Genomic DNA, 25,557 nt, shown 5'->3' with positions numbered 1-25,557 from the left:
TCCTTGTAACTTTAGCCTGGGTGTGTGTGTGTGTGGTGGGGGGTGGTGGTGTATGTGGAGAGGCGGTGCACATGCCCACTATTGTGAGTGATAGATTTTTTTGTTCCATTTCAGTGTCAGCCAAAATAGAGGTTTACTGGCCTCTATCAATTTAGATGAAATCCTGCCAAGTTTAGGTATAGAGCACCAGAGCAAGTACTCCCCACTGTGACCCAAAAGGAAATGCTAAAACAGAAACAGGGAAATGTGAAAGGATTTTGAACTGGTGGAGAACAAAGTCCTGCAGGCAGGAATGACTAGTGACTAGCAAAATGCAAGCCAAGACACTGGTGCAAAGAGACATGAGAGCAAGGAGGAGTTTCACACTGATGTAGAGGGGGACCAAAAGTGAAGAAACTTTAGGATAAAGCTCATGTGTCAGAGCAGTCATTAGGAAGTTTGAGGACATTTGGGATAGATTGGCTAGGTACAAGATGGGTGTTAGGAAAGGAGTTTACAGCAATCAAGCCTAGCTTTGATCTTCTGTTTTGGGGGGGGGGGGGGGCGGAGAGAGAAGGGAAGCTTTAATGTGAGGGAAAGAGGCAAAGACAACAGTAGGCCTTAGAAATGGAACAAACTGTGGTATTCTCTTCAGAGGAGTCGCTCTGATGTGTTCTATTTAAGCTGGCAGCACAAATTCAAAGAAGAGAAGTCCGAGACAATAGCAGAGGAGACTGAACAGAAGGAAGAGGAAAGCTTGGAAGTTTAGTGTAGAGGCAATTCCAGGAGTGGATGAGCTCATGAAGAGGCTCAGTGTTGGAGGGAGCTGAGGATTATGTTCTGCAGGACACAACCAAGGAGACGAAGGAGCAGTCTGAGGAGAACTAGTCAAGAAGAACAGTGAGAAGTGTGCTAAAGACGGTGTGTTGTGTGCTACTTTAGCATGAATCCACCACTGTCCAGGCTAAGCAAGACTCCTGCAGCAAAGACTTGCAGGGGCAATTACACAAGGAAGTGTTTAAAGCTAAGTCTAGTTAGGCTAGTGTTTAAGTATGTGACGTTCAAAGCATATTTAAGACACTATATCAGGGAAGGACATTGCATTAAATACCTCTGAGCCAATGTAAGCTTTGCCCTGAATTAACTCTGGTGCTGCATAAGCTGGGCTCCCACAACATGTGTTCAGCTGGTAATCCAGGCCACCCTATAGCAGAACAATTGAACAGACACGTTAGACTTAAATTGGAAATTTAAATATTTAGTTTTAACTACACTGCAGCACAAGACTATGGGCCTCACTCTCCACTGTAGTGTGTCTTGTGTGATCATATACACCAGTGCTAAGCACAAACGCTCTAGTTAAGCCATCAACTAGGTGCAGTTTCCAGCTCTGGTAGTTCCTGCATTACCACAGGCAGGTCACTTATTCTCTCCCTCTCAGCTGCTCATCTCCCCATCTAGAAAGTGAAATTAATGTTTCCTTATGGGGCCAATTACACCTACATGGGATTTGTCAGATAGCTCCCACACCTTCTTTACAAGGCACACAGCAGTGGGAAACCAGTCCATATCTATAGCGTTGACACATTAAAGCAAGTAGTGTGTTGCTTTGACAGGGATGTGTTCTGGACAGCAGGACTAAAATGACATTCCAATACCTAATCAGCTATCTGCCCTTGTCTGTACTTTTAATCAGTTCATAAATTAGAACATTTTACTGGCCAGCTAAAACCAGTGTTCTGGGCAACAGCAAACCCCCTGCTTTGGTTTTACATTGAATTCTACCCATGGGATCGCTTCCTGTTACCATCCACCTCAGTCTAGCCTGCTCTATGTTTAGATTACTAAGTGCAGAAGTCTACGCTAACACCACAGCTTTAAATCTGGGAAGTTTTGAAATAAAGGTTTGGAAGTCAGACCTCTGCACGCCACCTGTGCGCACAATTGTCTCCTGGTCCACAACCCCCTAGATAAATACCTTTGGAACAGCCATAGCCATATCTAGTTCTAGAAGGCATATCCAGTCAATTATTTGTATTATAACAGCACTTTGAGGTCCTGATATCTGTTGGGGCCTCTGTGTGCTAACAGTTGGACTCTGCCTTGAAGAACTTACAACAAAAAAAAAGGTGAAAGAAAAATAGACGAAACACCACAAGATCACAGTAATTCAAGCTGGAAGTAGAATCCCAACCACTGCCCGTCCATACTCTTTACAATGAGTAGTTGGAATTCAAGTAACTGAAGTGTTGGCTGGTGACTTGAGTGCTATTAAACACCCTTTTAATATCTGAAGTATTTGGATGCACTACTGTATAGTATTCACCCACGAAAGCTCATGCTGCAAAACATCTGTTAGTCTATAAGGTGCCACAGGATTCTTTGCTGCTTCTACTGTATAGTTAGTGTAATTTACTTTTGCACGCTCACCTTTGGCTTTGCACAGAGACCAAAGTCTATCAGCTTCAAGTTATGCTCCGCATCAATCAGCAAGTTCTCCTGAAGAAAAGGAGAGTGGTGGTAACGAGGGCACTTTACAGGATAACCCAGCCACAGGATGATTTAGTTTTTCCCCTCACATCTTCTAGCTATCGATCAGTGCTGTTCACCATCCTCCCCCAGTCCTTACTATCTTTTTGGCCATAGGCCCATCTCTTCTAATGGCTACAAGCAATGCTCAGGCTCTTCCCCAGATATCTTTTTGAGACCAATATTTCACACATTGCCCAGTACGTGGTCATGCACTGAAGTTCCTCCCCTAGGGATTTCATCCTCTTCAAAGTGTTCTAATCAGGCCATAAATACAAAACAAGTTCCTACAAGTGCAAGTTGAAGAAGTGGGTTTCCTAATAAGTCTCAGGGTGAGGACAGCAGGATATCTCCCACCACACTCTCTTAATGTCACCAATTGGAGATCTGAAGCAGAACATGGCACTTGTGCTGCTGAGTTGAAAACAGTGATATGGAGGGGCAGCAAAGGTATGATTTGCTATTAGAAGTGGAATATGGAGCAAAAGGAAGAACAGACTGACTGGAGCTAACTTGAAGTCTGGGAGTTGAGTGTAAGTGTAAGTGTGCCCTTGTTCATTGTAAGTAAACTTTCTCCCTCCTGATGTTGATCTTCGGTGATCCCCTTCTGAAACAGCATTTACAGGCTCCAGAGGGAGCCATATACAACTCTCAGCCAAAATAGGTGTGTCATTGAGTAGAACTGGGCTAGGAAAAAATATATACCTTGAAAAGAGGAAGCTAGAGACATGGAAGAAGAATTTAAAAAAAAAAAAACCTTCAGTCCTTATACAGTATCTTACTTTGGAGGAGAGATTTAGCAGCTTAAAAAAAAAAAATTCCACCCCACTTGAAAGGATACTGGCTAATACTAAAAGCATCAGTCAGATTTTTAGAAACAAGTCAAACTTACTGGTTTGAGATCCCTGTGGGCATACCCCTGACTGTGCACATAAGCAATTGCTGAAACAATCTGACGGAAAAATATACGAGCTTCCTCTTCTGAAAGGCGATCCTTGGAGATTATATAATCAAACAGCTCTCCTCCAGGACAATACTGCAATGAGACAGAAAAATGGTACTTGAGACAAAAATTGTGATCTACCAAGTAACCTTACACTTGTAAAGAAGATGCCTTGGCCAGCCTTGTATAGTACACGGTCATTTTAGTTCTAATGCAGTAGTGCCCAAAGGTCCCCCAATCAGGATATTATTGTGCTAGGTGGGATACAAAGACGACCTGATCCCTGTCTGAAAGGGTAAACAGATTTTTGGTAATAACAGCAGCATAACATGCAGTAGAAAGGTGGCAGAATTTGGTTATGCAACAACTATGTGTACTTCTTGGTCATATTTTTTAAAAAAGTGAAAGAAAGTATGAGTGAATATTGACTCACTTATTGTAAGCATTGCTGGAGTGATTTTTTAAGAGCAACTTGAATGAGAGAAGAATTAGTGATTGAACAAGCCACAGTAGAGAGCATTTTATCTACCTGGAGGCAGTATGAAAATAGAAACTCTTGTGAGAAGCTGATGATAGAATAGTGTGTTTGGCATCAATGGCAGAAGAGAGGTGCAATAATACGAGGTCTGATATATATGCAGAGGTCGCATTAAGTAAGGCCTTGAAAGTGAGGACAAAGTTTGAACTGAAGCAACAGAGAAAGGTGAGCCAGTTGAAAGATTGAATCAGAATGATTAGGATTATGCAGCTGCATTTCTTGTGGAGTCAGGGGGAGGCGTATGGATGTTGGATAGACTGGAGGGATGCGGTCATCTTAAATTGCCAGCTAGGTTCTTATTTCACTATATGGCTCTCTTGCTCTAGAGCAGAGCCGCAATTTCAGGCTGCACACATGGCAAGTGACTATTTGAATCCTTCCAAACATGTTGATTTAAATTGAGAGGCTTTTGTAGAGGATCTACAAGACAAGTTTTGAAAGTAACCTATTTTAAACTGGTGTCCCTTTTACAATGTCTGCCCTATTTGGTCAGCTGTACCAAGGGATTGCTGGGGACTCAAAGGTGAGCTTTTTAGCCATCCCACACAAAGATTGAATTATTAACATTAGCTATTCCAGAAGCATCAACACTGTGAATCTAACCTCCAAGACCATGAATATCTTCTTGGATGTCTCTATCACATGGTATAATCTGCAAATATGCTGGTGACTCAAGTTCTTCATTGCATCAATTTCTGTTTTAACACGAGGTAGATCATCCTAAGAAATGAAAGCCAGTTATACAGTTGCTAAATATAGCTATTTCTACATCCTGTGCAGTGCTCCTACTGCAACTAATAACATGTTCACGTGTATATAATTAAGGTCAACCCAGTATAAAGGTTTGGTATAACTAAGTTCAGAATTGGGTACACAGAAGTTTAATGTAATTGTTACAAAAGTTTGACTTTTTCCCCTGCAAAAGTTGTCAAGAAATTGTTAGGTCCTAAATTGGAGCAAGTTTACATTTTAAACTGTGAAATGAGTGTCTCAATGTCAGTGTCACCAAAAATAAGTGTTTTTGGAGGTTAATAAAGTTCTTGCAAGTTCTGCTGGTTCTAGAAAGACACTTCAGAAGAGTGGCTAACAATTCTATACATTACAAACATTTCACAAGTAAAAGTGGAGGATGTCTCCCATTACAAAATGGAATCTCAAGGAGCATGCTACTTAGACTTACCCCCAAAGCCAATTTGTCCATGATTTTGATGGCAACTTTTTCACCAGTAAGGAGATGGCGACCTAGCTTCACCTTTGCAAAGCCACCTGAATTGAGAAGAGAAGCAGTAAGAATCCAAGATTAAAATTAATTTTCTCCTCAATAATCCTTTATTAGAGTCACACTACATGAGCAAGTCTTACAGTTTATAGAAAGCTTTTTACAGCTAAAAAAGTACTAAAGAGGATTTTTTCTGGATAAAAAAAACTCAGAATTTTATTCAGCAAAATTAGCATGTGAAATCTGATCTCTAGACTAGTTGCTACCATAGCACTCTGCTTTTGATTTGGATGTGAAGTTGAAACATTAAGAATAAGTTTTAACTATTTTACTTTAAGAGATAAGAAATGTACCTGTCCCAACTGTTTCATATAATTCATAGTACTTGAGAATTTCCTCATAGTCATCTACACCCATGTTGAGATAGGCAAAGTTTAGTGGTACTTCTGAAATCCTGGCAATGACATAGGAGAACATGATCAGTTATGTTTTAAGATCTCTACCTAAGAAACACTATTATGTTAACAAAATATAGTCAAAAATGTAACCTTGAAACTTAACATTCACTGAAGACACAATCTACCTGAAAATCTGCTTCAACAGCCAGTTTCTGTATGCCTAGAACATGCTGAAGTTACATTCTAGTGAGTTTGCAGTTAGAGTCTATTTTCAAACTATCATATCAAATGTCAGTACCTAAGAGATGAATATTACTTCTGCCATCTAACCAAGTTACAAACTGAAGTGCTGACACTTGACCTCCGCCATCAAGACTGCAAATGATACTACTGAACATTTTAATTTATTCTGAATAAGAAAATTTGGCTGGTGTTTACTGATTATTGTAAAATTAGAATTTCTGCACTTACTCTGTAGCCCAGTGAAAAGCTTCAGATTTCAACCGTGTGCAGAGGTCAGCACTCCAGTTTCCTAACTGCACTGCATCACTTACAACAAACAGCAGTATTTCTGTAACAGTGCCAGCTTCCCCTTCCTTATCAGGCTGATCTGATTGGAGTGAAGGATATTGTAACAGTTGCTATGCCAGGCCAGTCACCACAGCGATGCCCATCACAATAGGATCATAAGAGCACACATACCTGGGTCACAAAACCCTCAATTTACCTTGGCCCTAGAGGCACAGGCCTTGCCTTAGTCTAGGCTAGGAAACAGGTCAAGACCCAAGCTAAGGCTAAAATTTAGTCACAGAGGTGACAGAAGTCATGGAATCCGTGACTTCCAGTGACCACCATGACTTCAGTGATGGGGAGCTGCAGGGTCCCCCCAGTACACCATTCCCAGCCACCACAGGGGAACCCCTGCTGCCTCAGGGGGAGGGGTACCCTGCACCCACCAGCTGCTGCAGGCAGCTCCTAGCCCCTGCGCAGATGCCACCCTTCAGGCAGTGTGAGGATCCGCAGAGCCCCATTTTGTCCCAGATATTTTTAGTAAAAGTCAAACAGGTCACAGATTCTGTTAATTTTTCTTTTTTGCCCGTGACCTGTCTGACACTTTTACTAAAAATAGCCATGACAAAAATCTTAGCCTTACCCATAGCTGACATCAGGTTGGCAGCTACATCATCACCCTTGATGTAGACTGGTGTTAACACAGGAGCTAGTCAGGGTCAAAGCCACACTACATGTTTTACTCAGAGTTTGCCAGGTAACTGGAGTTAGCCATCAGATTTACATAGGTTCATCTGGTCACGCCACTCACATTTGTTCCAGGACACAGGGTTGGTGCTTTACCATAGGCTAAGCTCCAGAATAAACATTTAGGCAGCATCCAGAGTAGCCTTCATACATCTATTGCTGCTGTGAATTCACTGGCAATCAATTAACTCCAGGTAAAACCTCTCTGCAGCGTTGCCAACTCTTAGGATTGTATCCCAACCTGCATGCTAGCTGGTGGCTATTCTCCAAGCTCCAGCTCCGGGAGTCCTGTGATGACAGGAGCCTCAGCGGGCATTTAAGCCTTTCTAGCCCTTTTGGAGAGGAGCCCTATCGGCTCAGGCACCATTTATCACCCCCAGAGCCCAAACCACTGTCACGCACCTGACCGGGGATTACTGAGCATTTGGGGATGGCAGTGGCAGAGCCCCGCCCCCAGGAGCCAGGGGCCTGGAGGAAGGGAGACAACAGCGAACCCCCAGCACGGGGCCAGCTGACGGGAGGAGCCCGGGAGCGCGGGATGGGGGCGGCAGCGGAACGTGGGGGCCCCGCACTGACGCCCCCGATCCCAGCTTGTCCCTCGGGCTCCGCCCGCGCAGAACCCCAGCCCCGGGCCGCGCTCACCTGCCCGGCGCGAGGGGTCTCTAGGCAACGCGGCGCTTCCGAAACCAAAAACACCGAGCGCGAGCCACAGCGGCTGCTACCGCTTCCAACGTTTAAATTTCCCGGCCAACCCAGCCTCTTCCGGCCACGGCGGCCGGCCGACCAATCAGATCGAAGCGGCGTCGCGGAAGGGGCGGGATGTGTCGGGGAGGGTCATGGGAGGAGGGTCAGCGGTGCCGGTGTGGGCTGAGCTGGGCGTCATGTTGGGAGTGGCTTTTACCCCGCCTCCTGAGTCCTGGCTAGCGTTGCCTTGGGGGCTCGGCCTCATCCCTGTGGTTGAGTCAGACGCGCCTGTCCTGAGCGGGTGGCAGGGCCCAGTGACCGGGCCGGCTCTGTGGGGCAGGTATTTACTCGTCCCATCCCAGGGTCCCACCCCCAGGGAAGTCACAGGGAGAACCAGGGTTGCCAAATTTCTACTTGTGCAAAACCAAACCCCTTAGCCCCGCCCCCTGCCCTTCCCCTCCTCAGAGTCCCCGCCCCTTCCCTGAGGCCCCGCCCCACTCACTCCATCCCCCCTCCCTCTATTGCTCGCTCTCCCCACCCTCCCTCACTCCCCCATTTTCACTGGGCTTGGGCTGGCTCAGGGGGTTGGGATGTGGGAGGGGGTGCAGGGTTGGGCCAGAAACGAGGGGTTCAGGGTGCAGGAGGGGGCTCGGGTGGGGTGTGGGAGGGGGTGAGGGCTCTGGGCTGGGGGTTTAGGCTCTGGGGTGGGGATGAGGGGTTTGGGGCGCAGGAGGGGGCTCCGGGCTGGGGGGTCGAGCCAAGGGGTTCGGAGTATGGGAGGGGGCTCCGGGCTCAGGCAGTGGGTGGGGTGAAGGAGGGGGTACAGGCTCTGGGCTTGGGGGGCAAGTTCCAGGGTGAGGCCAGAATTGAGGGATTCAGGGTGCAGGAGGGGACTCCGGATTGGGGCAGGGGGATGTGGTGTGGGGGAGGGCTCCAGCTGGGGGTGCAGACTCTGGGGTGGGGCTGATGATGAGGGGCTTGGTGTGTAGGAGGGGGCTCCAGGCTGGGACCGAGGGGTTTGGAGGGCAGGAAGGGAATCAGGGTTGGGGCACGCAGGGAGGGTGAGGGCTCCGGCTGGGGGTGGACTCTGGAGTGGGGCTGGGACCGGAGGTTGGGGAGCAGGAGGGGATGCAGGCTTAGAGCAGTGCTTACCTCTGGCTCCTAGGTACAGGGGCGGCCAGGCAGTGCTGAGCGCTGCCCCATCCGCAGGTGCCACCTCCGCAGCTCTCATTGGTTGCAGTTCCTGGCCAATGGGAGCTGCTGAGCCGGTGCTTGGGGTGGGGGCAGCGTGCAGAACCCCCAGCTGCCCCCACGCGTAGGAGCTGGAGAGGGGAGGGGGACATGCCATCTGCTTCCGGGGGCCACATGGAGCCAGGGCAGGCAGGGAGCCTGTCAGCCCCGCTACATCCCCTTTTGACTGGGTGTTCCGGTCCAAAACTGGACACCTGCCAACTCTAAGTCCAGACATGGGGCTGGGCTATGTGCTGGCTCAGCCATGTCACCCCCGGCACAGCCCCACACTAAGCCGGCCTAGCACAGTGCTGCCTTCCCTAGCACAATCCCGCGGCACTGGCTCCTGCCTAAGAGCCACCCACAGCTGTCACTACACCCTTCCACAGCTTCTCCACCATTACTCCTCAATGCAAAAAGGAAGAAAGGGTTGATACTCATTTTAATTCTTTTTTTCCCTTGGGGAAAAAAAAGGCACCTTCCTGTCAGCAGTTTCCCAAAGGGAATGGGGAAGTTCCATCACATGGGATATTAAAAACAAACTGCTTTGGTTCTGTGAGCTGATGCCTTGGCCCAGTATAGCAAGTGCTTTTCTTTAATGCTGTATCCCATGTCAAGCTCAGGGGCGGGGTCCACAGCTGGTGTAATGTGGATTCATACCAGATGCGAATCTGGCCCCTCACCTAATGTGGTATCCACCATCCTAGCTAGATCTTTCTCTGTGTTATTGCTTGTCAGCTGTCTCCTTCTCATTACATGGTATGTCTGTGCTTTGGATTATTTTTCCTGAAATTGATCAGCTTGTATTTTTGTAGGCTGAGTGTTCATTTGATAATTCTTTCTCATTTTTCCTATCTCTTTCTAGACTCATGTTTATGTTCCCGCTGTACTCCAGAGATTTAACAAGGAGATTTCTAGTAACTCTAATCTATTCACAAATACTATAGGAACTTCTGCCATTGAGAACATCACATGATGCTGATTGTTGCCATTTTGGCATTCAAAAGAGGAGACTTTTTATAGGATGCATGCAAATATTTAATTTGCACAGCCTATAGTAAATATTTCACCTAAAACATTGACATTGTTCCTAAATTGTTGTGCAGCAGTTAATTATAGTAGGTTTGAACATAGAAACAGAATCCAAATGTTGTTAATTAGGAAGACCACGGTTGCTATTAATGCAGTTTTAGTTATGAGCAGAATGTAATGATTCCATAATGAATAGGTAGCTTAGGTTTATGGAGACTGGGCCATGTTAGACCCATTTGACTGGTTTCTTTTTATCTTAGAACGTTTTAGGAACAATTACAAAATTAGTGCACGAGAATGCAGTAAATGTCATGTATCTGATGTTTAGTAAACCATTTGATACCGTGTCTCACAAAATCTCACTTGAAAAAATAATCCAAACTGGCATGCTACAAATACTTTCATATGGATTGAAAGGTAATAGACTGCCAACAAAGGGGAATGGTAGACAGAAATGTATTGAATTGTTGGGAAGTGTCCGGCAGGTCCTGCAAGGAGTGATGTTAGGCTCTATCTTATTCAATAAATGTACTGATGACCTGAGAGAGGGAATAGGCAGCCTATTGCTAATAACATATGCAGATCCTGTTAAATTGGAAGGAGTTGCCAACACTCATTGGGATAGGAAAATAATACAAAGGTTGCTCTTTAGAAATAGGGTAAAAAGTGACAACATGAAATTGCACTTGGGAAAAAACAAACTAACACAACCAGGGAAAAATAATCTAGAAGACCTTGACTGCAGTGGAGGCACAGTGGAGAGACTTGTGAAGCAGTGATGCTGAAAGAGACAGGCTAAAATTTTTAAAACCACATGGGAGATTTGGATGCCCAGTAATTTCAGTGGGTACTGGGCAGCCAGGTCCCTTAGGTGGCTTTGAAGACCCCAGCCCTAGTGAACAAGAAATTAGACATGAGTTCACAAAGCTGCCAAAAAGGTCAATGCAGTTTTGAGCTGCATAGGCAGAAGATGAGAATCAAGCCGCAGTATAGGGAGGCAATTCCTTCTCCCCACAGGGCTCTGGTGAGATCCCATAGAATATGGGTGTTCATTTTGAGCATCATGAGTCTGGAAGGATACCAAGAAGTTGAAGGGAATTCAAAGAAGAGCAACAAAAAGCTCAAGGGCTGGAGAGATGATTTAAGAGGAAAGATTAGGAGAGAGAAATCAGTGCAGCTTGGCTATGGGTATGGATATGGGTGAGGGGAACAAAACAGATGTCTACACAGCTGTATGATGGGTGTAAACATCAAGGACAGAGAGCAGGTATTTACTGTGGTATTCAGGGGTATAATTAGGAGCAGTGTGTCTTAGGGCTGGTCTTCACTACCACCTAAGTCGCTGTAACTTACAGTGCTCGGGGTGTGAAAACGACCCCCCCTCCCCAGTGACATAAGTTACATCCACTTAAAGTGGTGTCCACACCGCACGATATCGGCGGGAGATGCTCTCCCACTGACGTAGCTTTCGCCTCTCGCAGACGTAGGGTAATTGTGCGGACAGGAGAGGGCTCTGGTGAAGACGCGCTACCATGGCGCAACTACTTCGGTGCAGCTGCGCCCAGAGCTGTCCATAGGACAGACCAGGGCAACCACCCCAGGCCCTGCGCTTTGGGGGACCCCGTGCTTCAGGGAGACATGGGGTCCAGGGCATCCTGGGGGGTTAGCGGGGGGCCTGGCATCAGCAGCAGCAAGTGACCCAGCCCCAGCCAGCCCCGCTCCGCTCCACCCCACCATCTCCCAGTGTCACTCGGGGGAGGGGGCGGAAGCCGGAAAGAGGCGGGGTGGGAGCAGGGACTTGGGGTGGAATGGGGGCAGGGAGGGGTCGGAGCAGGGGCGGGAAGAGATGGGGCGGGGCTTGGGGGAAGGGGTAGAGTGGGGGCATGGCCTGGGACAGAGGTGTGGGTTGTCCCGGGCCCCACACCCCTCTAAGGATGGCCCTGGCTGTGCCAATGTAACGTGGTAGTGTATCATAGAAGATTAGGGTTGAAAAAGACCTCAGGAGGAAGCTAGTCCAACCCCCTGCTCAAAGCAGGACCAACCCCAACTAAGTGTACACTTGCTCTACGTGGATAGAGCATCCGCCTGGGACTCAGAAGACCAAGATTAATTCCTCAGCTTAGCCATTGCCGGGCTGTATGACCTGGGAAAGTCACATCCCCTCTCTGTGCCTCAGTTTCCTCATCTGCAAAATGGGCACAAAGATGCTGACCTCCTATAGTGAGTGCTATGTAAGCACCAGATATTATTAGACTGAATATCAAGGAAAGCTTGATGGTGACACACAGGGGTGGCTCTAGGCACCAGCAAAACAAGCTGGTGCCTAGGGCGGCAAAATCTAGGGGGCGTCCCCTGTGGCCGGGGGGGCGGCAGGCTGGGCCGGCGGACCTGCCGCAGTCATGCCTGCGGGAGGTCCACCGGAGCCCCGGGACGACTGGACCTGCCGCAGGCATGACTGCGGAGGGGGCGCTCGTCCCGCAGCTCGGCTGGACCTCCCGCAGGCATGACTGCGGCAGCTCAAGCGGACCGTCCGCAGCCGCGGGAGATCCAGCCGAGCCACGCGGGACCAGCGGTCCCTCTGCAGTCATGCCCGAGGGAGGTCTGCTGCTCCCGCGGCTCCGGGGCTCCGGGGCGCCTCCCGCGCATGACTGCTTGGGGCGGCCAAACAGGTAGAGCTGCCCCTGGTGACACATATTAGGCTGTGGCATAATCTACCAAGGAAAGAAGTGGAAACTTTGTTCTTTGGGACTTTTAAAACTAGACAGGAAAAAAACACTCTAAAATGTCCTCCAGGTAACAGTCCTCTCCTGGCGGGGAGATGGACCGAATGATCACATAGATAAGGCACAAATATTAAAGACCATTCTCTACATTAAAGAAAAATAACCTCATTTGATCCCACAGAGTAGGGCTTGAACAGTGGTTCTGTACATAGAGGTGATCTTCCCCCATATGGAATAATATCCTAAGATTCTAAGAGAAATATTTCTTCCCCCTCAGTGTTGCCAGTCTGGATTGTTCAACGATTGTGAATCAGGCCTTGAAACACACGGGAGTTTTAAAAGTAAGAGAGGTTGGGGTTTCTTAATTTGCCATCTGGTTTTGGAGGCTTGGGGTGTTGCATTTTCTACCGTTTCCCAACATTCGTAAGGGTTAGAAATGTCCTGTAAAGAAAGAAAGAAAGCTGAGAGACTCCAGGAGCTGAGGCTGAAATTAAAACAAAACTTGTGATAAAATTATGAGGGTGTGCAACACTGTGAATCCCTTGTTTTGTTTTGAAGGTTCCATCTGTGTTTATAAAGTTAAAAAGAAACAAAATTCCCATGTGTGACTGATGCGACAGTGTGTGTCCTTTTGGCTCTTGGTTGTGCTGAGTGCTGCCTTTGATTCTCATTAAAGTAACCTCCTAAATATGTCTAGACTACGTAGTTTACAAAATATTATATAGATTTAAAAGGAAAAAAAGGTTTCCTTGTGCTAAAAAAATGATGGCAAAGCTGGAGAGCCCCTAATGCAGTCTGATTGCTGTGTAATTTGTTTACCATAAATAACAGCTATCAGGCCTGGTTCTGCAATCCTTACGCACGTGAGTAATCCTTACCCACACTACAGTATAAATCACCCCTGTGAAATCAGTTGCAGCAATCACATACTTATGGGAATAAGGGTCACAGAGTCAGGCTAGTTATTTAAAAACTATATTGTGTACATGAATAGGTCAGTGCTGGGCAGCACTTTCATTGGTAGGAAAGATATTAAAAGTGGTGAATTGGATCCAATGTTACTTGTCAGGTTTCACAATAATCCATCCGAATAAGAGGTTCTAGTTTTCTCTTTAAAATGTGATTTTTGAGAATAAGCCAGTTTCAAATTGGTGTTTTAAAGGAAACCAGAAAATTTTCAACCTCTCAGAGCAGCTGCACAGTTATTCAAACTGCTGGCCACTAGTGTTAAAGTGAGAAATGAAAACTAAATTTTCCTTTTTGCATGGATCTTTACCTGCCAAAATAGCTTTCCCCATTCCTATCCTCATAATTCCTTCCTTGTACTTAGGCTTAGCAAAAATCAATTTTTTAATAATAATTTTGATGAATAATTATCAGTGTTTATATTGAAGCATTATATAAGATTATCAATTTAAATATTCACAGTTGCATGGAATTATGGGAGCATCAGACAATAATTGTTTAATGACAATAGATGTTCAGATTCAAAAAGTTAAAGTTTTATAACCATTAAAACACAAGTTGTCAAAGTAAAGTAAATAGCCCTACATCAAACTCTAATACATCCACAAGAAGCATTTTTCTTACTTTGCCTACTGGTAAATTTTGATAAGTATCGATAGAAATATTTTTGTTGGTTTGTGTGTAAGTTGAAATCAATGTTTACCAACATTTATTGATAAAAATCAAATCCCTCCAGGCCTACTTATACTTAAATAAAATAAAATAATCGTCTTTCATTTGATGCTTTAAAATGTGAGCATCCTTCTCCAAATGTCAAATGAAGGTAGATTCCCTTTTTTTCTTTTTTGATGTGTAGGTAAAGGGTTGTAGCAGTGATGATATGGAAAAGACCAGAAAGGATGAGACAATAGAGTCATAGAGGTTAAGGCCCACCCGATCACCTAGTCTGACGTCCTGTGTATCACAGGCTATCAACACCACCCAGCACCTGCACACTAATGTAGACCAAAGTATTACAACCCTGGGGAGGTTACGCTGTTGTGTGCCACAGCCAGAGAATAGGAGGGAGGAAGGTGCACCAATGCCCCAAGCCCCTATAATGGTAAGGAACTGATTAAAGTGAGGTACACCCAATTGATCTTGGCATGTGACCTGCACCCCATACTGCAGAGGAAGGCAAAAAAACAAACAAACCCCAGAGGTCACTGCCATTCTAACCTGGGGAAAATTCCTTCCCAAGCCCACATAAGGTGGTCAGTTAGACCCTGAGCATGTGAGCAAGAACCAGCCAGCCAAGAGAGAGAATGCTCGGTACCACCTCGGAGTTCTGGCCCATCCAATGTCCAGCTGTGGACATCTCTGATGCTTCAGAGGAAGAAGACAAAAAAATCCCCAAACCAAACCCACCACACAGAATACATAGGGGGTGGAGGGAATCCCTTCCTGACCCCTACAGGTGACTGGCGGAAGCCCTAACAAACAAAGAAAATGTGAGAGGAAGAGTGACCCTTCATGCGATGGTTTTTACCACCATTTCAAAATGAATCTTGATTTTTCACCTTCCCTGGGGAAATGTGTGTGTAATAATGTGGCCATATAGGTAAGATATTGCTTTTTAGATTCCTGAAGTTTGTGTTTCATGGCCTCACAGATTAGACTTTGAAACTATATTCACAATCCAGCCCCGGTTTCCTTTTTTGTCCAGTCAATGTATTTATACAGTCTGTATTTCTGCTATCAGGAGAGCCGGATGATAATAAATGTGCAGGTACGTGAGAGCCCCAGATCATTTCAGTGCATTGGAATGTGCCAAGTGCAGCATTGGCTGTTGTGAAACTGCACTCAAGTGGCTAAATCCTCCCGTGTGCCAGGCTTGGGTCCTTAGGCATGGTAGCTGGGGGTCTGGCATGGGCTAAGGGGAAGAAATCTTTCTCCCTTCACCATGGAGTGGTAGAAGAGCCACTGTCTGGCACCATCTGCCACTCCTTCCTTGCTCTGCATACATACAGGGCATTATAGGGCTTCTCGTTTTCAGTTTTACCCCCAATAAACACTTAAAATACCCTGACACAAACACTATGAAATCAAAGTTTATCCAAAAAACACCAGAAATAGTTACTTGTATCTAAGGGCTTGTCTACAGAGAGCAGTAATGTAGACTATGGGGCATGAGTTCTAAAGCGAGTTGTGCATTAATTGATCCATGTAGACCCTGATGTTGCCTCCAAAGGTTCCCTAGTGCGCTGCCACACTGTGCTGTTGGAAAAAATACTACGTTATAGCATATAAGGGAACATTACTCATTACAGTATGTACTACTCTAATAAGTGATGTCTATCATATACAGAGCTCATAGAGTCGTAGACTTTAAGGTCAGAAGAGACCATCATGAACGTCTAGTCTGACCTGCTGCACATTGCAGGCCACAGAACCTCACCCACCCACCCAAGCCTGTAACAGACCCTGGCCTCTGGCTGAGTTATTGAAGTCCTCAAATCATGGTTTAAAGACTTCAAGTTACAGACAATCCACCATTTACACTAGTTTAAACCTGTACCTTCCATGTAAATTCAATAGCAAAAGTAAAATCCCTAGTAGATGTCCTGGAGTCTCTGGCACTTCACCCTTTTTGGGGTCAAAACTGCTAACAGTGGGTTTGTGGGAGTTGCAGGAGGGTGGGGGCTTGAATTTTGAGCATCACTTATGGTAGAAAAAAAGAGGAAGGTTTTGCAAAGTCTCTGAAAGGTGGTGAGACTCAGGATTCTCCTGTTCCATAGCCAGATCCTTGACAGAAAATGCTTTGTCCCCCAGTTCCCAGATGCCTCCTCCTCCTTTGTGACCTGCATTGTCTCAGAGAAGTGCAGCTTTGTTGTTTCAGAGACTGAATTTTGGTCTTTGATGTAGCTGGGCCTTGATCCATTAATTGCTTTGAAAATTAGGACCAAGGCATTGGACTGACTGAGAGCAAGTGGAGGGACTTGAGCAGTGGCCTCATGTGCTCAGAGCAGCCGAGGACGCTGTACTCTGTACCAGCGAGAGCCTGTGCATCATCTTCACATTGAGCACAAAAACAAAACCCGATCGCCCTCAGAACACCCAACTCCCCGCTCTCCAACATGTCTGGCCTCTCTCGCCCGGACGAGGCAGTCCAGGTCTTGCAGCATACCCTGATGGTCAATAGACTTGGGCTGCGTCCTGCAAGCCTGTCCCACAGCCGAGAGCCTGTCACAGAAAACGCTCTACCGCCAGGCCGCTTTCTTAATCGAGGGCCATCCAACTCAAGCACCTCTGCTGACTGCAGCTGTGGCAGGATGGTGACCCTGCCAGCAGGTAGGGGATCTTGGGGGACAATTACTGCACTGGTGGGGTGCAAAATAAACTTTATTAAGAAAATGCAAAAACAGGGAAAATTCAATAGTGAGGGGTATGGGGTTTGTTAAGGTAGACAATTGGGGAGGGGTTTCTTTTGGTGAACAGTATAGGGGGTTTCAATAGTGGGGTACAATACAGTTGGTAAACAATTAACACCGAAGTATAAAAGTAACAGGTAGCTAACAATTTCTGTGTAAAAAGGTGTGTCACAGCAGCATATAACCAACTAACAGTTATGGAAAAATATGTTAAATAACAAACAATTTTAGGTAAAATGTGTCACAGTGGTGTAAATGTAGAATGTGAGGTGTATCAGAGAGGAAAAAGTAACCAATGGGGTTTTGTGCTAGACTTCAGCAATACAATTGAGGTTTGGCAGTAGGAGCACAGAGACACAGACACACAGAGAACAAGCAGGCTAGGAAGACACAGAGAACAAACAGGCTGTAAGTTTAAGCAGCAAGGGGTTTGGGAAGTTCAGAGGGTGATGCAGACACGGGGGAAAAGCAGCAAAAACCTTATCTATCTTCTAACTTAATCAAACTTATATAAAATGACAAGCAGCTTCTACAAAGTAACAAAAGAGATACAGAATACAACCAGGCAATGGCTTTTTAAATCTAACTTAACCAACGACTAGGCAAAACAACAAATATCACAATTCTAAGCAAACTATAACAAGCAGCTTTATGGAGCAACAAAACAACGAACTATAGCAAGGCAGGTGAGACTTACAAGCTTTACAATCTTAACAAACTATGACTTATCAAACTAAGAAAGAAAAAACGAAACCTATGGTGCACCTTATGCTATGGGGAAGTTACAGAGGGCAGAGTGGTATGTGCCCAGAATACAGCTCCCAAGGCAGCCCCCAAGGAAGCTAAGGGATGGTGGCTGCAGCAGTGGATACAGCTGAAAGCAGTGAGCCCGAGGCAAAGCCCACAGGAGCAGAGCTTAGCAGTGGCACAAACTTATTTTTTAGAGTTTAAGAGAGGTTTTTAAGACACAGACCAAGGTTTAGCTTGAGTCTGTGTGCTGGGGAGACAGAGCCAGAAGCTAAAATAATAAAATAAAAGTATAGAAAGTTTCACAGGGGGATTCTTACCAGCCCCCAAGGCAGCAGCAGAGGCAGAAGCAGGCACAGCAGCAGCATCAGAGGATGCAGAGAGGACTCAATTCGTTCAAAATAATCAGGAGATCTCCAGGCAAAATTTGTTGTTCGTGGGAGGGGAGTTTAAAAACGGGGGTACGCTCAAAAATAAAACGAGAGCGGAGAAAGGAACCCCCAGAACCCCTGGCTGATCAGACCAGGCAGCAATGCAGGAATCTTTCTGCAGTCTGATCAGAAAATGTCTGGTTATAAAGGCAAACTTAGGCAGCTTCCCGCCAGTAACTCTGATTGGTTCCCCTTCTTACAGGCAGGGAAAAAACTGCAGGTAACCACAGAGGCAAGTCTGGGCAGAGTCCTGTGCATTAGGTGACTCAAAAGCACATGAGGTCTATGACTCATGCCCTGGATCTTAAAAAACACAATAGGTCTTGCAGCTCTGGACATTGCCTACCCTACACCAAGCCCAGGTTTAACAAGGTGATAACAGGACTAACCCTTTGAACAAGGCAGTGGTCCCACTTAGCACAAGTGGCCATCCCTTTGAGAAGGGCAATGGCTCTTGTTAAACAACTTAAGGGGCCCTCCCTCTGAGAAGGGCAGAGGCCCTGGTAAACAACTTAACAGCCAGGGAGGGGCGGCCACAGGAGGAGAACAAAAACAAAATGGAGTAAGGGGACAGCTGTAAGAAACAAAATGGAGCTGTAACAGACAGATGGCAGGCAGAGAGAGGCGGCTTCTGAAGGCCCCATCCCTTGTAGGGCTTTATAGATCAGAACCAGCACCTTAAATTCAATCCGGAAATGGAAAGGCAGCCAATGCAGAACATGGAGCAAAGACATGTGCTGCATGTGCTTGGTAGACAGGCTGCTGCCATCAGCTTCTGACGTAAGGTGTAGCCCCACATATAAAGCATTGCAGTAGTCCAGTCTCGAGGTGACATATGTCTGAATCGTGGTTGTGAGGTCCCCACATGTGAAAGAAATGGTTGCAATCTCTTGGCCAGCCACAAATGATCAAAAGCGCTCCCGGATGCTGCTGCTACGTGCCAGCAGCAGTGGGAGATCTAATATGACCCCCAGATTGCAAACGCAGGTACCGAATGGTGGGCGCATGCCCTCAAAGGGGAGAGATCAACATCACTATTCTAGCCTTGATGCATGTGCTTTATCCGTGAGCATATAATGTACTGGAAAACCTAGTCCTGGGCAATGTGCGAACCATTGGCAAAGGTTTATTTTACAGACCTGAGATAGAGATGTTTTCTATCATCATTCACTGCTCCGTCCACACCCCACCACAAGCTGGATTGTTTCAGGCTCTCACATATTATAGATATTATTCCCTCTGTTCCTGGCACCCCAAAGGAAGTGGGGCAAAGGTGGGGACATGGTCTCCCCCAATTCTGCACCAGGGAAGCAGGCAGACCCCCTTCAGAGACTGCAACCTGGGCATTCCTCAGGGTCACTGGGTCACTCCTTGATGCCCAATTGCTCCACAGGGCAGCGCAGCTCTGCATTGCCCCCTCCTGGGGCCCGTGGCCAAACGCCCCATCCTCTGGCCCGATGTCTAGTCACAATGCAATAACCATGCCTTTCCCTGCTTGAGCAGAATGTGCGTATTCTGTTGGCCCCACTGGGCCAGATCCTGTGCTGAGCCTCCTGACAGGACAGCCTAGGAGGCACACAAAGCCTGAATACTGGGCTGCTTAATGACAGAATCTGTAACCGTATAGATCGCTGTTGCAACCACTGTGAGATATTTGCAGCAAATATTGTATAAAGGTTGTTGTGTAAGGGGCCTATGGAGAGATATGGTTTGCTGGTTATGATTATGCTGTCTATATGTGTATATCATTTTGTAGTTGAAGTTATGAATATTGGCTCCATACTGTCTGTATTTCAAACTTATGCTATGCTTCTGGGTGACACGCCAGACAAGCTGGTGTCAGCTCTGCCTAGCCTGCTTGATGGCCCATTAAGGACCATCAGCTATACAACTGACCCATTGAGAGAAGGTAGATACACCTTGTGACTCAGCAAGGTATGCAGGGACATGCCTATGGACAGAACTCTGAGGTTGTTCCATGTCATATGATGGACAGCTTGTCTTTGGGACAAAGAAAGCAGAGACCACATGGCAAGAGTCTATAGAAAGCTGCTGCAGCTCCTCCATCTTGTCTTCAATCCTGCTTCATACTTCTGGAGGGACTTAGCTAGAAATGGAAGCCCTACACAAAGGACTGATGACCCATCCCAACTGTGGATGTTCCAGAGACTTGATTTGACCCTGCAGTTTATTCCATCACAGCTACAAGCCTGAACCAAGAACTTTGCCATTACTGTATGTAATTGATTCCATTTAACCAATTCTTGCTCTCATCTATACCTTTTTCCTTTTATGAAAAACCTTTAGATTTTAGATTCTAAAGGATTGGCAACAGCGTGATTTGTGGGTAAGATCTGATTTGTATATTGACCTGGGTTTAGGGCTTGGTCCTTTGGGATCGAGAGAACCTGTTTTTCTTTTTTTTTGGGGTATTGGCTTTCGTAACCATTCGTCCCCATAACGAGTGGCACTGGTGGTGATACTGGGAAACTGGAGTGTCTAAGGGAATTGCTTGTGTGACTTGTGGTTAGCCAGTGGGGTGAGACCAAAGTCCTCTCTGGCTGGCTGGTTTGGTTTGCTTTAGAGGTGGAAAAACCCCAGCCTGGGGCTTTAACTGCCCTGCTTTAAGCGATTTGTCCTGAACTGGCACTCTCAGCTGGGTCCCACCATTACAGGGGGTTGGCACAGTCCTCAAATTCTGGGCCGCTCTAGCTTATAGCAGGCTTCTCCATCTGCTGATGGGCTGCTCTGCAGCCTGGAATAAGTGGAGCACTTTGCATTTTGGCCACTGTCCCCTCCGGCTTTGCAGAACAGGATGGTGGTGTGGAGCTGCCCATATCATCTCTATGCCATCCCAGCACTGGGGGAGGTCTCCGGAGGCTGCTCTGGCCTGTTTATTCTGCCACAGTGGGTTAAAGAGGCCAGAATCTGTCCCAGTGGCTGCAAACTTGTACCATACTAGTTACAATTCAGTTGTAATTTCAGAAGATGAGTTGGTTCCATGGTGGTGGCCTAAGGAAAGTCCGAGTTTTGGAGTGTCTAAAATAGCTCATGGCTCTTTTGGTGGTATGCAGCTGGGCCTATACGTGAGTTACTTGATAAAATTCAAACAACTTGCTTCAAAGAATCCTGTTAGGGTGTGAAAATTCCACTTGTGATGGCAAGAAAAAAATTGGTGTTCAAATTTAGAGAGGTCTTGGAAAACACCCTGTGAGCCTTGCCTCTTTTCTTGTACTTCTTCCAACAACAGTTCATGCACAAAACCCTGATGTGTGTGGTTGGTTGGTGTCAGAGCCAGGGAAAGAAATATGTCAAACAGTGGCAGACCATGCAATTGGTGCTTTGTGCATGATTCCGCAAATAATATCTGTGATAGCATGACCTCATCTACAAACTGCTTCTCCTGCGAGCTCAGCTTCTTTAATAGAGGAATAAGTTATTTTTGAAAGCGCTGGATATTTTTATTATTGCTGTAGTGCCTAGAGGCCCTGGTTTTGTTGTGTTAATCACTATACACACACATAACCAAAGATAACCCCTGCCCCAAACAATTTACAATCTAGTGGCTTATATTCAGCATACACCGTTCCTGTTTTTCTTGCGGTGACACATGGTGTTTCCTTCATTCAAGCAAAACTTCTTTCCACTAGGCTAAGGAGATGAATGAGGACTAATATTTAGCATGAATGAAGTACTATTTCTTAGAATAAAGTCATTGTTTTTCCATCCCTAACACTTTGCAAATGTGTATCCTTGATAAATCCAGGCATTTCAGGGAGAACAGATCACCAGATGGAAAGTATGGAGTTTTTAATGATAGTACTCTGGTAATTGCAAGCACACATGATTATCCGGCCCTCTGACTACTACCCCATGCTACTCATCCATGTAGGCACTAATGGTACTGCGAGGTATGACCCTCAGCAGATCAGAAGTGACTACAGGGCTCTGGGAATACAGGTGAAGGAGTTGGGAGCACAGGTGGTGTTCTCTTCAATCCTCCCAGTCAAGGGTAGGGGCCCAGGCAGAGACAGATGCATCCTGGAGGTGAATGCCTGGCTGTGAGGATGGTGTCTCCAGGAGGGCTTCGGCTTCCTTGGCCACGGGATGCAGTTCCAGGAAGAAGGACTGCTAAGCAGAGATGGGGTCCACCTATCGAGGAAGGAGAAGAGCATATTTAGCTACAGACTGGCTAACCTTGTGAGGAGGCCTTTAATCTAGGTTTGAAGGGGGCAGGTGACCAAAGCCCACAGGTGAGTAAAAAACATGGAGACCTGGGAGAAGGGTCAGAATTTGGGGGGAGCATGGGCTGTTATATCAGGGATAAAGGAGAGACAAGACAGAACTGTGGTGAGGGGGATCAAATCAGTATCTTAGATCAGTGGTTCTCAAACTAGGGCTGCCACTTGTTCAGGGAAAGCCCCTTGCGGGCTGGGCCGGTTTGTTTACCTGCCGCATTCGCAGGTTCGACCGATCTCGGCTCCCACTGGCCACAGTTCGCCGCTCCATGCCAATGGGGGCTGCAGGAAGCAGTACAGGCCGAGCGATGTGCTGGCAGCCTTCCCCCAGCCCCCATTGGCCTGGAGCAGCAAATCGTGGCCAGTGGGAGCCGCGATCGGACGAACGTGCAGATGCGGCAGGTAAACAAACCGGCCAGGGGCTTTCCCTGAACAAGCGGCGGCCCTAGTTTGAGAACCCCTGTGTTAGATGTCTGTATACTAATGCAAGAAGTATGGGGAATAAGCAGGATGAACTCAAAATGCTAGTAAATAAACACAACTATGACATAGTTGGCATCAGAAGGACTTGGTGGGATAATACGCATGACTGGAATATTGGTATAGGAGGGTACAGCTTGCTCAGGAAGGACAGGCAGGGGGGAAAGAGAGAAGTTGTTGCCTTATACATTAAAAATGTCTACACTTGGACTGAGGTTGAGATGGAAGTAGGAGACAGACTTGTTGAAAGTCTCTGGGTAAGGATAAAAGGGATAAAAAACAAGGGTGATGTCATGGAAGGGGGTCTACTACAGACCACCTAGCCAGGAAGAAGAGGTGAATGAGGCTTTTTTTAAACAACTAACAAAATCATCCAAAGCACAAGACTTGGTGGTGATGGGAGACTTCACCTACTCAGACATCTGCTGGGAAAATAACACAGCAAGACACAGATTATCCAGTAAGTACTTGGAAAGTAGTAGAGAGAATTTTTTATTTTAGAAGGTGGAGAAAGCTATTAGGGGAGAGGCTGTTCTTGATTTTATTTTGACAAATAGGAAGGAACTGGTTGAGAATTTGAAAGTGGAAGGCAGCTTGGGTGAAAGTGATTATGAAATGATAGACTTCATGATTCTAAGGAATGGTAGGAGGGAGAACAGCAAAATAAAGACAATGGATTTCAAGAAGGCAGACTTCAGCAAACTCAGGGAGTTGGCAGGTAAGATTCCATGGGAAGCAAGTCCAAGGGGAAAAACAATAGAAGACAATTGGCAGTTTTTCAGAGAGACATTATTAAGGGCACAAGAGGAAACTATCTCACTGCGTAGGAAAGATAGGAAGTATGGCAAGAGGCCACCTCGGCTTAACCAGGAGATCCTCAATGATCTAAAAATCAAAAAAGAGTCCTACAAAAAGTGGAAACTAGGTCAAATTACAAAGGATGAATATAAACAAATAACACAAGTCTGCAGGGACAAAATTAGAAAGGCGAAGGCACAAAATGAGCTCAAACTAGCTAGAAACATAAAGGGTAAAAATAAAACATTCTACAGATACATTAGAAGCAGGAGGAAGACCAAGGACAGGGTAGGCCCATTACTCAATGAGGGTGGGGAGAGGGGGAAAATAATAACAGAAAATGTGAAAATGACAGAAGTGCTTAATGACATCTTTGTTTCAGTTTTCACCAAGAAGGTTGGTGGTGATTGGATGTCTAACATAGTGAATGCCAGTGAAAATGAGGTAGGATCAGAGGCTAAAATAGGAAGAGAACAAGTTAAAATTTACTTAGGTTAGTTGTCTTCAAGTCACCAGGACCTGATGAAATGCATCCTAGAATACTCAAGGAGCTGACTGAGGAGATATCTGAGCCATTAGCAATTATTTTGAAAAGTCATGGAAGACGGGAGAGATTCCAGGGGACTGGGAAAAGGCAAATATAGTGCCAGTCTATAAAAAGGGAAATAAGGATAACCCGTGGAATTACAAACCAGTCAGCTTAACTTCTGGGCCTGAAAAGATAATGGAGCAAATAATTAAGCAATCAATTTGTAAACATCTAGAAGATAATAAGGTGATAAGTAACAGTCAGCATGGATTTGTCAAGAACAAATCATACTAAACCAACCTGATAGCTTTCTTTGACAGGGTAACAAGCCTTGTGGATGTGGGGGAAGTGGTAGCTGTGGAATATCTTGACTTTAGTAAGGCTTTTGATACTGTCTCGCATGACCTTCTCATAAACAAACTAGAGAAATACAACCTAGATGGAGCTACTATAAGGTGAGTGAATAACTGGTTGGGAAACCATTCCCAGAGAGTAGTTATCAGTGGTTCACAGGCATGCTGGAAGGATATATCGAGTGGGGTCCTGCAGGGGTCAGTTCTGGGTCTTATTCTGTTCAGTATCTTTATCAATGATTTAGATAATGGCATAGAGAGTACATTTATAAAGTATGCGGACGATAACAAGCTGGGAGGGGTTGCAAGTGCTTTGGAGGATAGGATTATAATTCAAAATGATCTGGACATACTGGAGAAATGGTCTGAAATAAACAGGATGAAATTCAATAACGACAAATGCAAAGTACTCCACTTAGGAAGGAACAATCAGTTGCACACATACAAAATGGGAAATGACTGCCTAGGAAGGAGTACTGCGGAAAGGGATCTGGGGCTCATAGTGGACCATAAGCTAAATATGAGTCAATAGTGTAACATTGTTGCAAAAAAAATGAACATCATTCTAGGATGTATTAGCAGGAGTGTTGTAAACAAGACACGAGAAGTAATTCTTCCGCTCTACTCCATGCTGATTAGGCCTCAACTGGAATATTGTGTCCAGTTCTGGGTGCCACATTTCAGAAAAGATTTGGAGAAAGTCCAGAGAAGAGCAACAAAAATGATTAAAGGTCTAGAAAACATGACCTATGAGGGAAGATTGAAAAAATTGGTTTTGCTTAGTCTGGAGAAGAGAAGACTGAGAGGGGACATGAGAGCAGTTTTCAATTACATAAAAGTTTATTACAAAGACGAGGGAAAAAATTGTTCTTCTTAACCTCTGAGGATAGGACAAGAAGAAATGGGCTCAAATTGCAGCAAGGGAGGTTTAGGTTGGACATTAGGAAAAACTTCCTGTCAGGGTGGTTAAACACTGGAATAAATTGCCTAAGGAGGTTGTGGAATCTCCATCACTGGAGATTTTTAAGAGCAGGTTAGACAAACACCTGTCAGGGATGGTCTACATAATACTT

At 45.8% G+C, this 25,557-nt stretch overlaps 1 protein-coding gene and 1 long non-coding RNA gene across 9 annotated transcripts in view; one reads left to right on the top strand and one right to left on the bottom strand.

Moving 5' to 3' along the window:
- The window catches only part of MELK (maternal embryonic leucine zipper kinase), a 37,655-nt gene extending 30,015 nt beyond the window's left edge, over positions 1 to 7,640 (bottom strand). For 2 of the 8 annotated variants that reach the window (XM_039545277.1, XM_039545279.1), the window contains exons 1-7: positions 6,928 to 6,977; positions 5,562 to 5,662; positions 5,170 to 5,255; positions 4,593 to 4,709; positions 3,401 to 3,544; positions 2,410 to 2,478; positions 1,091 to 1,183 (exon numbers count right to left, since the gene is read on the bottom strand). In XM_039545277.1, the coding sequence (XP_039401211.1) occupies positions 1,091 to 1,183; positions 2,410 to 2,478; positions 3,401 to 3,544; positions 4,593 to 4,709; positions 5,170 to 5,255; positions 5,562 to 5,662; positions 6,928 to 6,962 (645 nt within the window). In that variant the 5' untranslated portion in view covers positions 6,963 to 6,977. The other 6 variants (XM_039545283.1, XM_039545284.1, XM_039545282.1 and 3 more) reach the window with 5 other exon arrangements.
- A 15-nt stretch (positions 7,641 to 7,655) lies between these two features.
- Positions 7,656 to 10,156, top strand: LOC120408411. The gene is made up of 2 exons (XR_005600677.1): positions 7,656 to 7,887; positions 9,643 to 10,156. It is a non-coding gene; the product is annotated as an uncharacterized LOC120408411 (long non-coding RNA).
- Positions 10,157 to 25,557: the final 15,401 nt, after the last annotated feature.

The sequence above is a fragment of the Mauremys reevesii genome, linkage group 6, assembly GCF_016161935.1.
Source record: "Mauremys reevesii isolate NIE-2019 linkage group 6, ASM1616193v1, whole genome shotgun sequence".
NCBI lineage: Eukaryota > Metazoa > Chordata > Testudines > Geoemydidae > Mauremys > Mauremys reevesii.
Note: the sequence above shows the minus strand (reverse complement) of the source record. Positions and strands in the feature narration are given on the sequence as shown.